General features: G+C 47.6%; 1 protein-coding gene across 1 annotated transcript in view; it reads right to left on the bottom strand.

The window, feature by feature from the left end:
* Window positions 1-204: 204 nt before the first annotated feature.
* PMIS2 (PMIS2 transmembrane protein) overlaps window positions 205-20,284 on the bottom strand; it is a 69,224-nt gene continuing 49,144 nt past the window's right edge. The window contains exon 2 of the mRNA XM_078651036.1: window positions 205-590. Within this exon, the coding sequence (XP_078507162.1) occupies window positions 390-590 (201 nt within the window). The 3' untranslated portion in view covers window positions 205-389. The remainder of the gene's footprint in view (window positions 591-20,284) is intronic.

Here is a 20,284-nt window from a genome sequence, read left to right as displayed (position 1 = left end):
TTCATCTGGCCCAAACCGGAGAGTACAGCCCGAGCCAGTGAGTACGGCCTGAGCCGGAGAGTACGGGTTGAGCCGCAGAGTACGGCCCAGGTGCGGAGAGTACAGCCCAGCTGCGGTGATTCCGGCCCGACTGCGGACGTAAAGATATGACTCGTAAATGTCTTCTTTCATTACCAAAAGTCGTAAAGTTAGACTTTTGTCTCACATTGCCTTTGTGAATCAGGCACAATGAAAATAGTTGCTTTTATGCACACACTGTCTCTTTGTTCAAACAGTAGATCCAATTAGCGTCTGTGAATGCATCAGATCTGGGACTTGTTGTAGAAAGTGGTTTCTGTTGTCTCAGGGTTCAGGAAGTGGTCAGTCAGTAGTTCCCAGTAGTTCCATCCTCAGCCCGAGTAGTAGGAATCGTAGGAGTCCCAGGCGCTCTGGTAGTATTTCTGCACTGTTACAATGAAGAAAATGACGTAAGCAACCCAAGCAATGGTAATGGCAATGCCAATACCCAGGCTCACATGGTTCAGGTTCCGGGCAGTAGCAGAATTGGCCCGGGCCTCATTGATGTCTCCACGCTGATTGGCGTCTCGTGTCTGCAAAATTCAAATAAAGAAAGAGACTTTTGAGTGCTTGTTACATTTCACAAATTATTGACTCTTCTATACATGCGGTCCTGGATGATAAGTTTGCTGTCATGTATGGAAGATTTTAGGGCTAGTGTGAGCCTGCAGCATTTGGTGTAATGGCAGTAGTGCAGAAGCCCCTGAAAGGCCCACAGAGACCATCAGCTGCACTAACAGAGCTGTTTTAAGCCATAAGCGTTGGACCCCACTTTCTATGACCCCTTCCAAGGTAAAGTGATTAGGACTGTCAGACTGCTCTCTCTCTCTCTCTCTCTCTCTCTCTCTCTCTCTCTCTCTCTCTCTCAACCTATCTCCCCCTCTGTCATACCTCTGACTCTCTCTCTCTTTACTGAACCTTCATCACCACTCTACCTTTTTAGGTCTCGCGACCTATCAATGCGCGCAAGCGCATTGAGCGGAGCGAGAATTCAAGTGCTCAAAAAGCTCGTCAAACCAAGGGCTTTTTGCTGCGGTTTTCTTTGAGTTCACGTGAATCACGTGACCAAACAAGCACGCGCATCAGCCTCCCTCCCTCCCTCCTAATTGCATTTTTTCACGCCCGCACAGCACATCAAAGGGCTTCTCCCAGCGTGTGCTGTGCAGCTTCTCCTCCCCTAACTATTCATGGCTGGCTGGTGGCCGGCCGTACTTTCAGTTTCCCTTTACGCTCTTGTTATTCTTGTTATTCTTGCCTGCTTTATTTATTTCTCTGTTTATAACCCAAGAAGACATCCTTGCCAAACTCCTTTTACCGACCTTTCCAAGCTTTGTCTTACCATACCACAACCGTACATTGAAGGGTTTGTTACATCTTCTCACCATCTTTTCCACTATCTATGGGTAAGTGTCGGCTTACAGCCCAGCTGGATGACCTTAACTGAAAACACTTAATGAGAAGAGAAGTCCTGCCACACTTCTCCTCCCCTCGCTCGCATTCCCGCCCGCCCACCAGGCTCTCCCGCCCCCATCCGGCTTCCCTCCACGCATCTTTTTCTATTCCCTTCTCGGGCGTCTCTATTGCTCACCAAAACACCCACGTGTTTGCACTGTCTCACTCCCTGATCGCCACCACTCTCGCTTGCTCCACCCCACCTCTGCCCATCACCGACTATCTCGCTCTCTTTCCTGCCTTCTGACTATCTCGCTCTCTTTCCTGCCTTCCTCTCTCTTTCTCTGACTCTCCGCGCTCTGGTGTGTTTCTTTGTCTGACTCCTTCTTTCCTGTCTGACTTTCTCGCTCTCTCTCTCTGTATCTGCTTCTCTCCTCCATTGGGCTCATAACACAGAGAGAGACCCCCAACAAACAGGCCGAGCGTTCTGCGGGGTTACCGCCCCCCACCAATCTGGGTCCGCAGCCCCTTATATACACCAGACCCAAACAATTCAGCGTGTTTGCAGCAGAAGCCTGCTCGTGCGCTCTCGCGTTTCTTTCTACCCTTCACACTTATCTGCCATCAGGGCGCACAGCGCCCCTCCTCAATTTACTGTTTGTTATCAGACTCCGTAAGGACTCACAGCCGCAATGCTGTGAGCTACACAGCACACTCAGTGCACGATTAGTTTTCTGTACGTCCCTGATCACCGCAGAGGTACGGCAGGTGCTTCAAACCAGCGATTTCAAGATTTTTAAGTCCTTGCCAATTCTTTCATTCCTAATGTCTTCGTTTCTCTTGCACGTTTGGTTAGAAATCAAAGACAATCAGCTTCACAAAAAAGGATTTATATAATTAGCAGACTGAATTCCGTTTGTTCTTGCATGGTGCTTCACCATGCCATAAGGCACTTGGTACAGGCACACAAACCCACACACACACAACCACACACACACACACACACAAACCCACACACACACACACACAACCCCCACACACACAACCCCACACACACACCCACACACACACACAACCACACAACCACACACAACCACACAACCAATAGCAAAACATAGCATAGCATAACAAAACATAGCATAGCATAACAAAACATAGTATAGCATAACAAAGCACAAACAACATAGCATAACAAAACTCAAACAACATAGCATAACAAAACACAACAAAACATAGCATAGCACAACAAAACATAGCATAGCATAACAAAACATAGCATAACAAAGCATAGCATAACAAAAAACATCATAGCATCACAAAACATAGCATAGCATAACAAAACAAAGCTTAGCATAGCATAACAAAACATAGCATAACAAAGCATAGCATAGCATAACAAAACATAGCATAACAAAGCATAGCATAGCATAACAAAACATAGCACAACAAAACATAGCACAACAACACATAGCATAGCAAAACAAAGCATAGCATAATAAAACACAACAAAACATAGCATAGCATAACAAAACATAGCATCACAAAGAATAGCACAGCAAAACACAACAAAGCATAGCATAGCATACAAAGCATAGCATAACAAAACACAACAAAACATAGCATAGCATAACAAAACAAAGCATAGGATAGCAAAACTAAACATAGCATAGCATAACAAAACAAAGCATAGGATAGCAAAACAAAGCATAGGATAGCAAAACAAAACAGCATAGCATAACAAAACATAGCATAACATAACAAAACATAGCATAACAAAACACAACAACACATAGCATATCAAAACATAGCAAAACACTACAAAACATAGCATAGCTTAACAAAACACAACAAAACATAGCATAGTAAAACTAAACAAAACATATCATAGCATAATAAAACTTAGCATATCATAACAAAACAAAACATAGGATAGCAAAACAAAACATAGCATAGCATACAGCATCACTCAGCACCACCACAGCATCACTCAAGGGCACCACAACATCACTATGGGCTACCACAGCATCACTGAACGCCACAGCATCACTCGTTCGCCACCACAACATCACTCGGCACAACCACAACATCACTCGGCGCCACCACAACATCACTCGGCGCCACCACAGCATCAATCTGTGCAACCAATCAACAACAACTGGTTCAAATATGTTCTGTCAATTTTTCAAGCTTTATTACAAATGTCACAAAAAGATGTTAATATTTCACTTCTGTTCTTGGATTTTTGTCACAATAAAATACCCTAAACATAATCTTCACAAAAGTTATTTACAAAATTTAAGCTATTGCCATTATAAATTACAATAACTTTTATTTAAAAAAATTAAAAAACATTGTTATTTGTAATATCAATACATGTAAGTCACGTACATACAACACATATTGCATTACAAATGCTATAGGTATCACATTTGCAAAAGTTATAACTATTGGCAGTGTAAATGACAAAGCTATTAATTTCGCTATTTTCAAAACCAACACAAAAAAAAATTGTCATTTACAATACCAATAGCTCAAACTTTCCTAATGCGAGACCTATTGGCAACGCCAGTGCTTGTTATCTACTCTTTCTACTGCACATATTTCTTGCTATTTCATCTCTGTCCCTACGTTGTTCATCCCTTGTTACCTTGCTCTGTAATTATGTATCTTCCCCCTCTAACTTATTCTTACCTTTCTTTTTATAGGCGTCTCTCTCTCTAAAGATCTCCTCTACGTCTTCCCTATTTTTCTATCTCCCTTTTCTCTACTTCATTTCTCTATCTCTACCTCTCTGTCTTGTATCTCATATCACTTTAGCTCACCAATCACCAAATCCCAGTCCTCAAATTTACCTCACTTCTGTATCTACCTCTCTCTCTTGCCATCTTTCTAAATCCCCCTCTACCGCTCTACCACCAATCTGTCTGTCTCACCACTTGTTACCTCATCTATCTCTCAATACCAATTCCCTTACTACCTCAAATCTCCCTCACTACATCATTACTGTCTACCCCATCTCTCTCTCTCACTACTATATCTCTCAATTTACATAACCATTGATGCCTCACCTCTCTGTATTTCTATATCTGTTCTCTCTACTACCTGCCTCACTACCTTACTCATCTTTCTCAACATTTATTTTAACCATTACCTCCCCTCTTTCTTTCATATCTCTCTCTCTAGATAACTTCTAATGTTGCCCCTCTTTCTACCTAACCACTTTCTCTACCTTACTGTACTTCATTGTCCTCTCACTACCTCAACATGTTACCTGTCTTCCTCTAACTCTTTCTCTGCCTCTTCTTCTCACTAACATACCTCTCTTTGCACTGCTTCTTTCTCTGTACCTCACCCCTTGGTGTAACACCGCTCACTCTCATATATTCATTGAAAAAAACAAAGTATAAATATTAGTTATAGTTACGAAAACGTTTTTTTCCCTATACAAACCAAGTATAAACGACACAAACTATAAAAATTCTAAAATTATAGTTATAACTTTAATTTACAATGTATCCGCAACCTTTAAGTTATTATAAATAATGCACCTCATTACACACTCTTTTCAGCTCGCTAACCAAACAACACTAACTAAATCTCTCCACTCTGCCATGCACTGAGTTGTGGCAAATGATGCCATTTGAGAAGTTATGAGTGTTATAAATGCTATGATTTTATATGCAATAAGTTATGTTGTGTGCAAGGGTATAACCAGTGCATGGAAAAGGCATGAGTTATTGATAATGTAGTGTGGAGAGTGAGGTGAGAAGACAGTTTTTGCAGGTGTATGACATTGCAATTTGAAGATGGTGTATAAATTATAAATTGTAGCTATAATTAGAACTTTATAATTTGTAATATTTCTGTATTTTAAGTTGGGTTTGTATCAAAAGAATACAAAAGGTATTTCTAACAATATATTATCTTTAACTTTTGTTTTTTTCATTGAATGTTAATTGGTTTTTTTTATAATAAAAAATATGGTTCAAATCTCAGTGTGGAGCGTCATTCATAGGAGTGTTGTAAAGTGGAGTGAAGTACAGTACAGTAAGGAAGAGTGTGGAGAGTGGAGTATTGTCTAGTGGACTAGAGTGAAGTCAAGTAGAGTGGAGTGACGTACCGTACAGTGGAGTAACGTTTTTGTACAGTGTAGTGGCATTGTGTGTCTTTGAGTATAAGGGTGTGTTGTACAGTTTAGTGGTATGTCAAAAAGTAGAGTTGAGTGTTGTACGGTATAGTGTCGTGAAATGGAGTGTGATGGAGTGGAGTGTCATCGAGTAGAGTATCGTAAAGTGACATAGAGTGTAGCAGAGTGTTGTAGAGTGTCATGGCATACAGTGGAGTTCAGTGCAGTACAATAGAGTATGCGGGCATAGAGTCAAGTACATATTTGGACAGTGGGGTTTTACTCGGATTGAGTGGTATAGAATGTAGGAGAGTTTTGTCGAGTAGAGTTATATAGAGTGGAGGAGAGTACACGGGAGTTGCATAGAGTGGAATAGCGTACAGTACAGTGGCATGGTGTAGGGATGTATGTGAAATTTAGCAGCAGATTAAGGAAAAAGGGGGAGGGTCAAAAAACATGTGTTTCCCATGTAAATTTCCATAGGAACACGGCTACACTCCAAACTGCTGAACGGATTGACACAAAATTTGGCCAAAAGGTAGTTATTGGTACCGAAAACCGCCCTTCTGTAAATTGGAGTAAATCCGTTCAGTAGTTTTGGAAATATTAAGAAGAAATCCCAATTTGTATATATAGGGATACAGATCCTCCGAGGATTTGGAAGTCCCTGTGCACAAATCTGATTGGCTGGCAACACTTAGCAGCCATGTTGGCACTCAGCTTGAACCGAGTCCCAGAAAAAAAGTTTAAAACAAAAGAAAAGGGGGCAGGGCAGAAATACCCTGACCCCCTTGGCCTCTTGGGGGAGTCCCACAGGGGCAAAAAGCATTAAAAAAACAACCTATTAGGCAGAAGTCACGCTGGATTGGCGGCTTCCGCTGAAATTGTTTTAAAAGAACAGAGCGGGTAGGCCAGTTCCTGGGTGCATTTTGATAATAAAGGAGGGGGTACGGCCCCCGCTCCTGGGGCTTATTAATGCCATGGGGACCGCAATCTCCCCGAGGCTTATTTATTTTGAAACGGAGACCTCTCGGACCTCCCCGGACCTTGGGTCCACTACCTCCCTGAGGCCATCTTCTTTTCAACAAAATGGGAGGGGGGCGTGGGCTATTCTTAATTGTTAGCCCCGGGGATGGAGTCCCCAGGCCCCATTTGGGCTCAGAAAAGGGGGGGTCATGTGCCCCTCCTCAAAAGTAGCTAGTTTTGGCCCCAGGGTGGAGTCCCCACAGCCTCTTAAGTCTTGGTGAGGGGGGCTACATATGCCCCTTCCCTATAATTATCATTCTTTGGCCCTGGAGGAAGTGGTCCCTGGGGCCATTTAGGATCGGCGAGAGGGAGCCATTTGCCCGCTCCTCTACAATAATTGTTTTTGGCCCCAGGGGTTAGGTCCTCTTAAGGGTCAGGGAGGGGGCCAGGTGCCCCCCTCACTTATAATCAATGTATGACCATGGGGGCCCTGGCGTCCATTTTTGCCCAGGCACAGGAGCCACGCAACCCCCTCCCCTAATATAAATGAAATGAAATGAAATGAAATGAAATGAAAAGAAAAATTACATTTCTATAGCGCATAACTACCCGGAGGCCTCGCAGCGCTTTAGACTGATTACTGTGTCGGGCCTACGGGTAGTTAGTACGCTTTTGCAAACAGGTGGGTCTTTAAGGCCTTCCTGAAGGACTGTAGATTACTGTCCTCTCTCAAGGTCAAAGGCAGAGAGTTCCAGAGCCTTGCCGCTGTATGGCTGAAAGAGCGGCCGCCCCACCTGGCCCTCTTAACTCTGGACGAAGTTGCCAGATGCAGTGTTCCAGAGCGAAGGGCTCTGGAAGGGGTGTAGGGTGACACTAGAGGATGCAGAATAGCCGGGCCTGTTCGATGGAGAGATTTGTGCAGAATGCACATGGCTTTAAACTGTGCTCGAGCAGCCACCGGGAGCCAGTGGAGGTCTTTTAGCGCCTTCCTGGCAGATTGCCAGCGAGGGATGTTGAACAGCAATCGTGCGGCACAGTTTTGGGTGACCTGGAGCCTGTTGACCACTGCCGCAGGGGCTCCCAGATATAACACATTTCCATAGTCCAAGCGGGAGAGTACAAGGGCCTGCACCATGACCCTCCTCGCCTGGATTGGGAGCAAAGGGAGCACTTTGCGGAGCATTTTCATCAGCCCGACGCAGGTGGAGGCAGTTTTACTGGCTTGAGCTGAAAAGTCCAGTGCTTTGTCGAGCCAAATTCCCAAGCTTTTTATCAGGGGCTTAGGGGGGGGGGACACCGAGACATGGGGGCCAGATGGAAATTAAGTTGGTCAGAGGAGAATTGCCCAATAGCATGATCTCGGTTTTTTCCCCATTGAGCCTAAGGTGGGAAGATTGCATCCACTTAGCAACAGCCTCTAGACAGGGGAAATATGTTTAGCCCTGGTTGATGGGATCCCCGGTGCCTCCTAAGGCTCCCCTAAAATGAGAATTTGGCCAAGGAATGGGGTCCTGGAGGCCTATTTGGGCTCGGGAAGAGGGGCCTTTCGCTCCATTATGTAATTTTAGCATATGTGATCTGTCATCAGAGATGTCATAAATGATGTCAGAGACGATGGGATGAGTAATGTAATATATGTGGTTGTAAGCCGTGCACAGTGGGGCATTGCAATAACCGGTGAATTTCTGTGGGGTTTGAGTTCAAAACATTACATTGGCACTGAAATTTTCACCTAACTATAACGTCACTGTTGGAAAATGGCCCTCTCAAGGGTCACCCAAACTTTTGGCCTTCCTCCTCCTCTTTTTCTGATCTCATTTTATTGGTTTTATGGCTTTGGGCACTTCACCACAGCTAACCAGTACTAAAGTGCATGTGCTCTCTCCCTGAAACGTTGTAACATTTGCTTATCCACAATTGGCACATTTACTTTACTTATATGTCCCTAGTAAAGGGCACTATGTGAGCGCAGGGCCTATAAATTAAATGCGACTAGTGGGCCTGCAGCACTGATTGGGCCACCCGCTCAAGTAGCCTGTTAAATATGTCTCAGGCCTGCCACTGCAGAGCCTGTGTGTGCAGTTTACACTGCCATGTCGCCATGGCATTAAAAACTCCTTGCCAAACCTTAATCTCCCCTTTTATTAAATATCTGGCACCTCTAAGGTAGGCCCTATGTATTGTAGTGTAGTTCCTATCCCAATAGGCTCTGCGCATTGGAATAATATACACTATAGATTTGACATAGGACATAGGTCAGTATGTTTCTATCGAGTACATTAAACTGCTACAATCGTTGGACATAATGCAAAGTATAATGCGTGCAGTTAGAATAGTATTATAAAATAATTATATAATAGCATTGTCTGTTGCTATGACATGTAAAAATACATACATAAATAACATAGGCTAAAATACTCAACTGGTGCTTCTAAAATACGTCTACCCCAATGTACCTAACCTATGTCTAGTACCAGGGAAGAAGTAGGTGTTGCTTAGCATAAGTTTTAGTTCTGCCAAGAATTGCCAAAGGTTTCTCTACGTTCTAATCAGCTCCATACCTTAAAATTAATTTGGAATCTAAAACACCATACAACAGTATTCCCATAGGGCAGGGTGCCGAGTAATCTAAAAGTAGGACATGTACGGTTAGGTTTTCCATGTCCTGAAAGTGAAAAACACCCAAATTTGTTTTTCACTACTGCGAAGTCTCCCTCGCTCTTAGGTTAACATTGGGAATTCCTTATTACAATTATAAGCTGTAATTCCTGATTGAGAAGGAGTGAATCTATCATGGTGATGATAAATCCTCTTTATTGGTAAAGTTACATTTATCATTACCCTTTTAAAAATGTCACTTTTAGAAATATGTTACAGCAAACAAATGATGAATGGAATGCTGACAATGCAAACATTATCCCCAAGTCAAAAGATCTGGGTTAAATCCATTGTTCTTTTGCCCACTACGCCACCCCAGTTTGGACCCAGCCAGGGATCCTCTTTAAGCCCCACCCTTTTTAATATATTTGTCTCCTTTCTCGCCCCGGTTATCCGCGCATACGGGTTTGAATTAACATCCTACGCAGATGATACACAGATTGTGGTATCACTGCTTCCAGGGAGAGAGGATGGCGTGGCCTCCAAATTCCAGGCATGTATGGCAGCAGTCGGCATCTGGATGGCCGGAAACTGCCTAAAACTGAACTCGTCCAAAATTGAGGTTCTTCTCTTTGGCTCTGATGTCAATTTCTGGAGCCCAAAGTGGTGGCTGAAGAGATGGGGACTCTCCCCACTCCTGTTATGAATGTAAAGAACCTGGGAGTCTTGATCGATAAAAAGAATAACAGAACCCCTCCTGAGGCGAAAAGCCGGAAGCCACATAGCCGTTTTAAAATTTATTGTCACTGAATTGTGTGTTTTTAATTTCACTTACCTTCCTGGGCACTCCTCATTCCTACCAGCCGACACCCTGCACAGCTGATTGAAAGCTGCCGCGGACGAGTGTTGCTTTCATTCCTGACGCCATCCCTGGCCCAGCGGACACGCCCACTCGTGCCGGTCACGCCCCCTTCTTGCTCATAAAAGCGCGCGCTGACCGAGAGCGCTGCACTAACAGAACCCCTCCTGAGGCGAAAAGCCGGGAGCCACATAGCCGTTTTAAAATGTATTGTCACTGAATTGTGTGTTTTTAATTTCACTTACCCCCCTGGGCACTCCTCATTCCTACCAGCCGACACCCCGCACAGCTGATTGAAAGCTGCCGCTGACGAGTGTTGCTTTCATTCCTGACGCCATCCCTGGCCCAGCGGACACGCCCACTCGTGCCGGCCACGCCCCCTTCTTGCTCATAAAAGCGCACGCTGACCGAGAGCGCTGCACTAACAGAACCCCTCCTGAGGCGAAAAGCCGGGAGCCACATAGCCGTTTTAAAATTTATTGTCACTGAATTGTGTGTTTTTAATTTCACTTACCGCCCTGGGCACTCCTCATTCCTACCAGCCGACACCCCGCACAGCTGATTGAAAGCTGCCCCGGACGAGTGTTGCTTCCATTCCTGACGCCATCCCTGGCCCAGCGGACACGCCCACTCGTGCCGGCCACGCCCCTTGTTCTCACCCAAATCTACTCCATAAAATATGCTCAATCACCGAACACGCAGCAGACGAGCGCAGCGGGCGTGACGATTGCGCGCCGAAGGCGCGCTCAAGGCAAGCTTGTCTGCGCTCGTCCGCGCCCGGCCGGGCCCAGGGGCCATGTCCCCCGGCACTTCTAGGAGTGACAGACTTGCATACAGCTCTAGCCTCCTACATCAGCTGCGTCCACCGGCTACACCTAGCTGCGGCTTTCCTAGACGTCCCCTGGAGATCCCTCGCTGCTGTACGCATTGTAAATCGGAGCTAATTACTAAAACCACCACTGTCAGATCTGAGGTAAAGGAATACTCTATGTTTCTGCTTAATTGTAGGTCTCTAGTAAAACATTGCTTAGAAATCTCCCTGATACTAGATGAACACTCACCGGATGTAATCTTTTTGACCGAGACATGGTTAAATCAAGACTCTCAACCGGACCTGGCACTGCCCATTATTCCAGGATATCAGATAGCGGGACTGATCGACCGCTGGGCAGAGGCGTCGGCCTTGCAATTATTTACAAAGAGAGCTATGTCTGCCGCTGTCTAGCGGAGGAGATTGAGGACTGCGAAAATCTTTCCCTTGCAGTCGAGTTTTCCCCTACTACCACCTTCACTGGGATTCTCATTTACCGCCCCCTGGTTCTATCGGACAATTCAACACCTCTCTTCTATCGCTGGCTTCCCAACTGGTCGTCTCTCCCTCCAACTTTACCATACTGGGAGATTTTAACATCCATTTTGACGACCGGTTGGACTCCACGGCACTAGAGATGATGTCAAGCCTGGCTGCCATTCAATTGGAGCAATTAGTCCCCTCTGCCACACATGAAAAGGGGCATCTGTTAGACCCGATCTTTAGTAACAATGACCAGCTGAAGGTGGGCACCATTAGTAGCCTCCCATGGTCGGACCATTTCCTGATAGCCTTCTCTTGGACCACGGCCATACCCCCCATCTTCTTTCACATCTCGGAAAAATCGAAATTGGTCCAAACCTCCGATCGACAACTGGACGAAGGCTCTCAGCACTACCAGACCCACACTTTCCCATGACCCAATGGCAAATAATATTAAATATGACGAGTGGATAACCACCTCTCTTGACTCGGTTCTCCCTTTATATCCATCCAAGTCAAAGAGGCAAAGCAAATCAGCCCCGTGGTATACAGAAGACCTCAGAAATCAAAAGCGTCTCTGTAAGAGACAAGAGAGGAAATGGCGCATGACCTATAACCCTGTTGAAAAAGTCATCTACAGGGATATTATTAGGAACTACAAACTGGCCATAAAAACTTCGCAAGCAGCTTACTATAATGACAAAATAACAACGGCTAAATCTAAGCCGAAAGAAATATATCGCATAGCAAACTCCCTGATAAAACCCGCCCTGCCTATCACAGACAATAGTAGTTCATCGTCCAATTGCAACGAGTTGGTGGACTTCTTTTTTCAGAAAGTGAACAAAATCTACCTTTCCTTTCTAAACCCTCCCACTGACTCACCTTCTCAACACCTGGATTCAGTTCTGGACAGGGACAATAGGTTGGAGTCCTTTCCTCTGCTGAAACTGGAAACTTTGGAGAGTCTAGCTCAACAAATAAAAACCGGCTCTCCGTGTGACCCTGCTCCACCGGGTTCACTGGGGCTGGCCAGCAAAACTATTCTCCCTGCCCTCCTGGAATTACTGAACTCTTCCATATTAAGTGGGACGGTACCAGAAACCTGGAAACACGCAATGGTGCGGGCCCTTCTAAAAAAACCTTCCCTTGACCCAGCTAACCCAGGCAACTACCGCCCGATTTCTCTGCTCCCATGGGCATCTAAAATCCTGGAGAAGCAGGTCAATACCACTCTGACGAAATTTTTCGAGGAAAACCATCTCCTCGATGCCTCTCAGACGGGCTTTCGCCCAAAACATGGGACAGAGACCGCTCTACTGGCCGTAACTGAGGAGGCGAGACGGATCTTGGATCGGGGGGGGGGGGTCAGTGGCAGTGATCCTCCTCGATCTGTGTGCCGCGTTTGACACGGTACATCATAAAATTCTGTTGAACCGTCTCGCCGACCTAGGAGTGTCCGGAGAAGCCCTTGTCTGGTTCGAGTCTTTTCTATCGGACAGAACCTTCCAGGTCTTCGACGGCACATCCGTATCATCAAGTAGGCCTTTAGGGTGTGGAGTCCCGCAGGGTTCATCCTTGAGCCCCATGCTCTTCAACGCATATATGAGGCCGCTGGCTGGGATTGTTCGTCCGCATGGTGTCAATATCATCTCCTATGCGGACGACACCCAGCTGGTGGTCTCCCTTGCACAGAAGAGCAGCCTCCAATCACCGCCCAATCTAGCGGCATGCCTGGAGGATGTAAAGAGCTGGATGATGAGCTCATGTCTGAAGCTCAACAACGATAAAACCGAGCTCATGCTCCTGGGCCCAGCGGTCCCCTCTGCTTTGGAGCTGATATGGCCCACAAGCATGGGTGCGGCCCCACCCCCGAGAGATAATATCAAAAGTCTGTGAGTATGCCTTGATAAATCATTGAGCCTTAACACACAGGCCACCAAGGTGTCGGCCACCTGTTTCGGCCTCCTTAGGGTGATTAAAAAAATTCTTCCCCTTCTCCCATTTGAGGCCAGACAAATAATCATACAGGGCCTTGTCCAATCCCGTCTGGATTTTAATAATGCCCTCTATCTTGGAGCACCAGACTACACCCTACAGAAACTTCAGCGCACTCAAAATTGTGCTGCCCGTGCGCTATTGGGAGTCCCACGGAGGACCTCAATAAAAACTGGCCTAAGAACTCTACACTGGTTACCTGTTAGGGACAGAGTGAAGTTTAAAGCTCTATGTATTGCCCACCAGGCCTTCTGGAAAATGGGCCCAGAAATCAACTGCGCCCTGATCTCTCCATATCTGCCCAACAAGGCACTTCGTTCCTCAACCGCATCACTAGCCAAAATCCCCAGAATCTTTAGAGCCAGAGCAGGAGGACGCTCATTCTCGTATAATGTGTCTAAACTGTGGAACACCCTCCCTCTGCAGATGCGAGATAACTCCAATCTAACTAGTTTCCGGAAACAGCTCAAAACTTTCCTGTTCAACAAGTAGTAACCTTCTGAGGGTATCCTCTGTTTTAGTTTTAGCGCCTGGACGCCTCAGGGCAACTGTAGCGCTTTACAAATCTCATTTTCATTTCATTTCATTTCATTTCATAAGTTCTCCTTCAAACCCCAAGTAAATGCACTGACCTCATCCATTCACTGGTCTCTGAAAATCATCCAAAAGATCCTCCCTTTCTTACCGGAGGAGTGCAAGAAAACGGTGGTGATGGCCCTCGTGCTATCCCGCCTCGACTACTGTACTAGTTTATTCTTGCAGGCACAACAGGGGCTGCTTAACAAACTGCAGGTTCTGCAGAACACTGCAGCCTGCCTTATTACAGGCCTACCAAAGTTTGCCTCCATCTCCCGGGAACTGTCGAAGCTACACTGGCTTCCAGTGCGGGAACGGATACCTTTTAAATCCTTGTGTATTGTCTTTAAGGCGGTCCACGGATTTGGCCCGTCGTTCCTACAACAGCACTTCCAGTGGTACAGGCCGGGGAGGCACCTCAGGTCGGTCAGTCTGGGGTTGATTAGGACCCCACGCATTAGGAAAGTATGCTGGGGTGGCAGAAGTTTTGTCCTATGGGCAGCCACCGCCTGGAATTCTTTACCAACGGCACTGAGACAAATCACGGACCTGCTGGCCTTCCGGAAAAGTTTGAAAATGTGGCTGTTCACTAATTAGTCAGGAGGTTTAGGCCAGGGGAGCTATCACTATAGCGCCAGGACACCGTTTGGTAACAGTGCGCTCTACAAATGTTATAAATAAATAAATAAATAACTAAATAAATAAATATGCAAATCAGTCTTGACCATGTGCTCCATGGGGACAGTCCAGACCAAACTGCCAGGCCAAGTCCTCCCTGGACCGGAAACAAGCATCCTGGGACCAGCTTCAGGGTATGACACTCTTCTTCAGCCAGTCTAGCTTGAATCCAGAGGCACAGTGAGCATAGGACCCACTTCTGGGCATACCCATCCCACTTAGGGTGAAAAGTGTTACAGCAAACAAATGATAGACGGAATGCTGACAATGCAAACATTCTCCCCCAGTCAAAAGATCTGGGTTGAATCCATCACTCTTTAGCCCACTACCCACCCCAGTTTGGACCCAGCCATATGCAAACCAGTTTTGAACCACCTGTGATCCATGGGAACAGTCCAGACCGAACTGCCAGGCCAAGTCCTCCCTGGACCAGAAACAAGCATCCTGGGACCGGTTTCAGGGTATGTCACCCTTCTTCAGCCAGGCGAGCTTGAATCCAGCGGCACAGTGAGCAATGAACCCCCTGTCTGGGCATACCCATCCCACTTAGGGCGAAAAGTGTTACTGCAAACAAATGATGGACGGAATGCTGGCAATGCAAACATTCTCTCCCAATCAAAAGATCTGGGTTAAATCCATCATTTGTTTGCTCACTACGCCACCCCAGTTTGCACCCAGCCATATGCAAATCAGTCTTGACCCTGTGCCCCGTGGGAACAGTCCAGGCCGAACTACCAGGCCAAGTCCTCCCTGGACCAGAAACAAGCATCCTGGGACCGGTTTCAGGGTATGTCACCCTTCTTCAGCCAGGCTAGCTTGAATCCAGTAGCACAGAGAGCAAGGGACCCACGTCTGGGCATACCCATCCCACTTAGGGCGAAAAGTGTTACTGCAAACAAATGATGGACGGAATGCTGACAATGCAAACATTCTCACCCAGTCAAAATATCTGGGTGAAATCCACCGTTCTTTTGCCATCTACGCCACCCCTGTTTGGACCCAGCCATATGCAAATCAGTCTTGACCCTGGAGTCAAGCTATCCTGGCTGATGAGGGCTGAAAGCCCAAACCAGTCTTAGGATGCTTGCTTCCAGTCCAGGGAGGACCTGGCCTGGCAGTTCGGGCTGGACTGTTCCCAGTGGGCCCACTATCAAGACTAATTTGCATATGGCTGGGTCCAAACTGAAATGGCATGGTGAGTATCGGAGAGTAGGATCTGCTTACTATGGTTACCCCCACTTTTTGCTGGTGTTTCACTGTTTTTCGACTTTAGTCTGGCTGGGGCCCTGCTAACCAGGACTCCAGCCTAGCTGCTTCCTCTCAAATTTGATAGCATGTACATTAGGTACACTCCAGATTGGTTACTGGGTTACCCTTTTGAGTCCCTAGTATATGGTACCTTAGGTACTAAGGCCATAGGTACCCCAGAAGCCTACCAGGGGCAAAAGCATGTATTGTGCCACCCCTGGGAAGCCTTCCAAAATGGCACCCCTTACTAAGATATAGGTTACCTATATCTACCTTTAAATCACTGACACATAGAAACCTATAAGTCAATCCTATGGCAGGCCTTATCAATCCTGAAGGCAGAGTGCTTGGTTTTGTGTGAGAGGGTGCCCATGTATGAGCAGGACCCCTCTGCAGCTTTCGGAATCTATTCTCTGTAGCTGTTCTGTGATGCAGCCAGATCATATACTCTTAAGTGCATTATAACCTTGCGGTTAATGCTAACTTTTGAATGGCTGCATGGAAACATGTTGTGTTTGGTGTCAAACACTTTAGAATCCTATCCCCCCCGCCCCACACCCAACCAGTCCTGGCGGCAGGGGTAGAATTCCACCCTTCTAGAGGGAGAAGACATGTACACACTTACATAACCGGTAATAGTTTAAAAGAGCCCCAGCATCACAAAATGGATGCTGTAGCCACAGACACAAGTTTTACCTCCTGCTACTGGACGGAACTCTGGCAGGGGAGGCCTGGACAATAGGTTTCCGGTCACAGGGAGGTGTAACCACCTCCCAGACAGGCTTTAGTGTATTGGGGCTGGGTGGGTGCATTCAGAGAATGCTTTTCAGACAGTGCTGGGGGCACACTTGGTCTCCCTTTGCATATCCCAGTTCAAACCGGTTGCAGGGGCACTCAGCCCATGCTCTGGCGCAAAACTGGACAAAGGGAAAGGGGTGTAACCACCCCCCTCCCTGGATCCACCCATAGGTGGATTCCTAGAGTAAGTCCAACCCCTTATCTTAGTATAAGTATAGGAACCTAGTCCTTCGGACTTTAGATTACCCTGGATGAAACTCTGCAACATATATCCTGGAACTTCTACATTCTAATTCGACTAGAAGATGGAAGGATCTCCTTTGGGGTCAAGGAGTGACTCCCCTGTTCAAACAGGCACAAAAGAAGCATCTTGCTGATCTGTATTTCCAAGGCTCCCGCCGGACTCCAACGGATTTGTGACTCAGGACATGGACTTTCAGACTTTTTAGAGGCCGACAAAAGATCCCAGCAAAGCTGAGACCCGCTGCCCTCACGAGTGACGTGGGACCGGAACTCCTGAACAACGTGCACATTTGCAAGTGCATTGACTTCCCGAGCTTTCCCGAATTTGTTCATTGGGCTACTTGTAGTCCAATCCCTGAGCACCATTTGCACAGATGATTGTGGGCCTGCACTTCACGAGTGTTCCGTGGGATCACTGCTAGCATTTCTGCTCAAGGCACCGTCATGATCTCTGGTCCATCGACTGGTGGGTCCCCACGAAGGTAACTCTTCTGTTCCTTGGGCTTTTCTGGTTGCTCCAGATGTGCCCTGACTCCCCTCCAAAGGGTGAGTCCCTCAGACCTTGCTGGTCTGCACCAAAGCCAATCTTTGCTTTCTGCGTGGGTTGCTGTTGCCAAGGTTTGTTGGGTCCCATCCGGAATCCGACACCGCAGCACTTGACATCCTTCGTGGGCAGCTCAAATCCAGCTCCTGGTCATCCTCGACACCTCCTGGTCCTCGTGGCTGAAGAGTCAAGCTTTACCTTCCTCACCTGAAATCACCTGACATCGGTTGGCATCTTCTCATCGCCTTCCTGGTCACTGGCTAGTGAACCAGACTCTGTACCCTCTGCTTTTAGGCTCTTCAGATCTTTGATCCACCCTTGGAACCACCCGGACACTTTCGACTTGGTTGCCAGCAGCACTTTGCAGCAGATCCCCATTGAAAAAGTCGACGAAACCCGACACCAAAAGACACCTATGCACCCGGCTTTCCTGGGTGAGGTAACTCGAGTACTCCGATGCTCCCGTGGGTATTGACTCTAGAACTGCCTAGATCTAAAGGGTTTGCTCCAAGTCCTCTTCAAAGTGTCCTTTATCTGTAATTTTCCAACAGCGACTTTCCCCGTAGAAGTTAATGGTGATTTGCGGCTGTGTTTAGACACTGCACGCGTCTCCGTGAGTCCCCTGTGTCACTACCTTGGGTGGTTCTTGGTGGCCACAGTGGTTCTACAGGCTTTAGGCCTTGTATCTATGTCAGTCGTGGTTCTTATACCACTTAACCCTAGGGATAATCATGTATTGTGCTTATTTACTGTGTGCTCAATATGTTTACTGAATGTACTTTTGCCTCTAGCCTCATAAAGAGACTAGAGGGATGTATTTAGAAGAAATACATATATTTTATATATATATATATACCTGGTGTGGTTCTCCTTTCATTCGGTCATTCATGAAATTATAGACTGGTAAAACAAGCTGCTTTACATTCCTTCAAGACTTAGCCAGAAGGCGACCCTTGACCCTGCTGCCCATGCAGGTCGCTCCCCACGCTACTGCGCTGCCCTTGTCAGTATCTGCCCGTTCTCTGCCGCTGCATTGTGTCTTATTGATTGTAATCTGTGAATCGTACTTGTCTGCTGTGCTGTGTTTTTCCCATTAACATTCTTCCTCCCCCTTGTTAATTCTTGTTCCACTGTGCCCCGATCTCTGCTTCCTGTTGTTCGCCGCTCTCACCCGCTCCTTACCGCCGATCTTCCACCTGCTGGCCATTCGCTGCCCCGCTCCCGCCTCCCAGGTGCTCCTCCTTCCCACCTCCCCTCATATGGAGGCTGCGCAGCGGACGCGTGCAACGGGCGTGCCGCTGGTGCGCTGAAGGCAAGCCCGTCTGCGCCCGTTCGTGCCTGGACCGCACCCTGCGCCAGGACCCCTGGATCCCACGAACTCCACAGCACCTGCCTCCAGCACCCTCCACGCACTCAACACCGGACGATCACGCACCTGCTGTCTGGCTGCCCCGAAGTGCACCCAAGGACCCTTCTCCTGCCCGAACTGCAGCTCCACCAGCATCCAGCCTGCACTTCCAGATCCACACTGACCCCAACACCACCCTCAGAGGGACCCTCATCTACAGACCCCCCCGGACCCCGACCGCAGTTCAGCGACTCCATCGCCGACTTCATCAGCACATATGCCCTCGCCTCCACGGACTACATCCTTCTCGGGGACCTCAACTTCCACCTCGAGATCAAAAACGACTCCAACTCTTACACCCTGATTGACAACCTTGCCAACCTCGGACTCAGGTAACTCGTCACAACACCCACCCACTCCACTGGCCACACGCTTGACCCCATCTTCACAGCAAGCTCCCACATCTTCTTCAACTGGACCACCGAACTCCACTGGACTGACCACCGCTGCATCCACTTCACCTTCCGGAAACCCACCACTCACCACCGCACCCAGCAGATTCCCCGCCGCTGCTGGAGCAAAATCACAGAGGACCAGCTAACCACCGCCCTCGCCCAGAGCCACCCGCAGACCCGACCGACCCCGACGCCGCAGCCCGTAGCCTCAGACAGTGGATCAACGACTGCGCTAACACCCTCGCCCCAATCAAGAAGCCCTCCAACACCCACACCAGCAAGAGAGCCAGCTGGTTCACCGAAGACCTTCAGACCTCCAAGCAAACCTGACAAAAACTCAAAAAAATCTGGGCTCATGAACGAACACCAAAAAGCTACACAGCTCACAAGAACGCCACCCACAGACACCACAACCTTCTTAGATCTGCCAAAAGCACCTCCTTCAAAGACCGCCTAGACAACAACGCACACAACAGCAAAGAGCTCTTCAACATCGTGAAGGAACTCTCCAACCCCAGCTCCAACTCCAACGGCGTCCCACCGTCACAAGACCTGTGCAACTCGCTGGCCACCTTATTCCATCGCAAGATCGCAGACATCCACGACAGCTTCAACGCCGTCACCACACCGGCTACCACTGAAACCCCAGCTCCCATGACCACGACCTGCTCCAACCGCCTGCTCACCTGTACCAACATCACCGACGACGACACCATCAAGATCATGAACACCATCCACTCCAGATCCCCGGAAGACCCCTGCCCACACCACATCTTTAACAAGGCCAGCAGCACCATTGCACCCCATCTTCGGAAAACCATCAACATCTCATTCGAGACAGCAACCTTCCCAGAGAGCTAGAAGCAAGCAGAGATCAACGCCCTACTCAAAAAACCCAAGGCCCCTTCTGCTCCAAAGCCAAAACCCCTTCCGCTCCAATGCCACCGAGATCATCTGCGGCGTACCCCAGGGCTCATCCCTTAGCCCAACACTGTTCAGCGTGTACATGGCATCGCTCGCCCACATCGCACGATGGCACAACCTCAACATCATCTCCTATGCCGAAGCTGATCCTCTACCTCACCAAAGACCCCCAAACAGCCC

The sequence above is a fragment of the Lissotriton helveticus genome, chromosome 7, assembly GCF_964261635.1.
Source record: "Lissotriton helveticus chromosome 7, aLisHel1.1, whole genome shotgun sequence".
NCBI lineage: Eukaryota > Metazoa > Chordata > Amphibia > Caudata > Salamandridae > Lissotriton > Lissotriton helveticus.
Note: the sequence above shows the minus strand (reverse complement) of the source record. Positions and strands in the feature narration are given on the sequence as shown.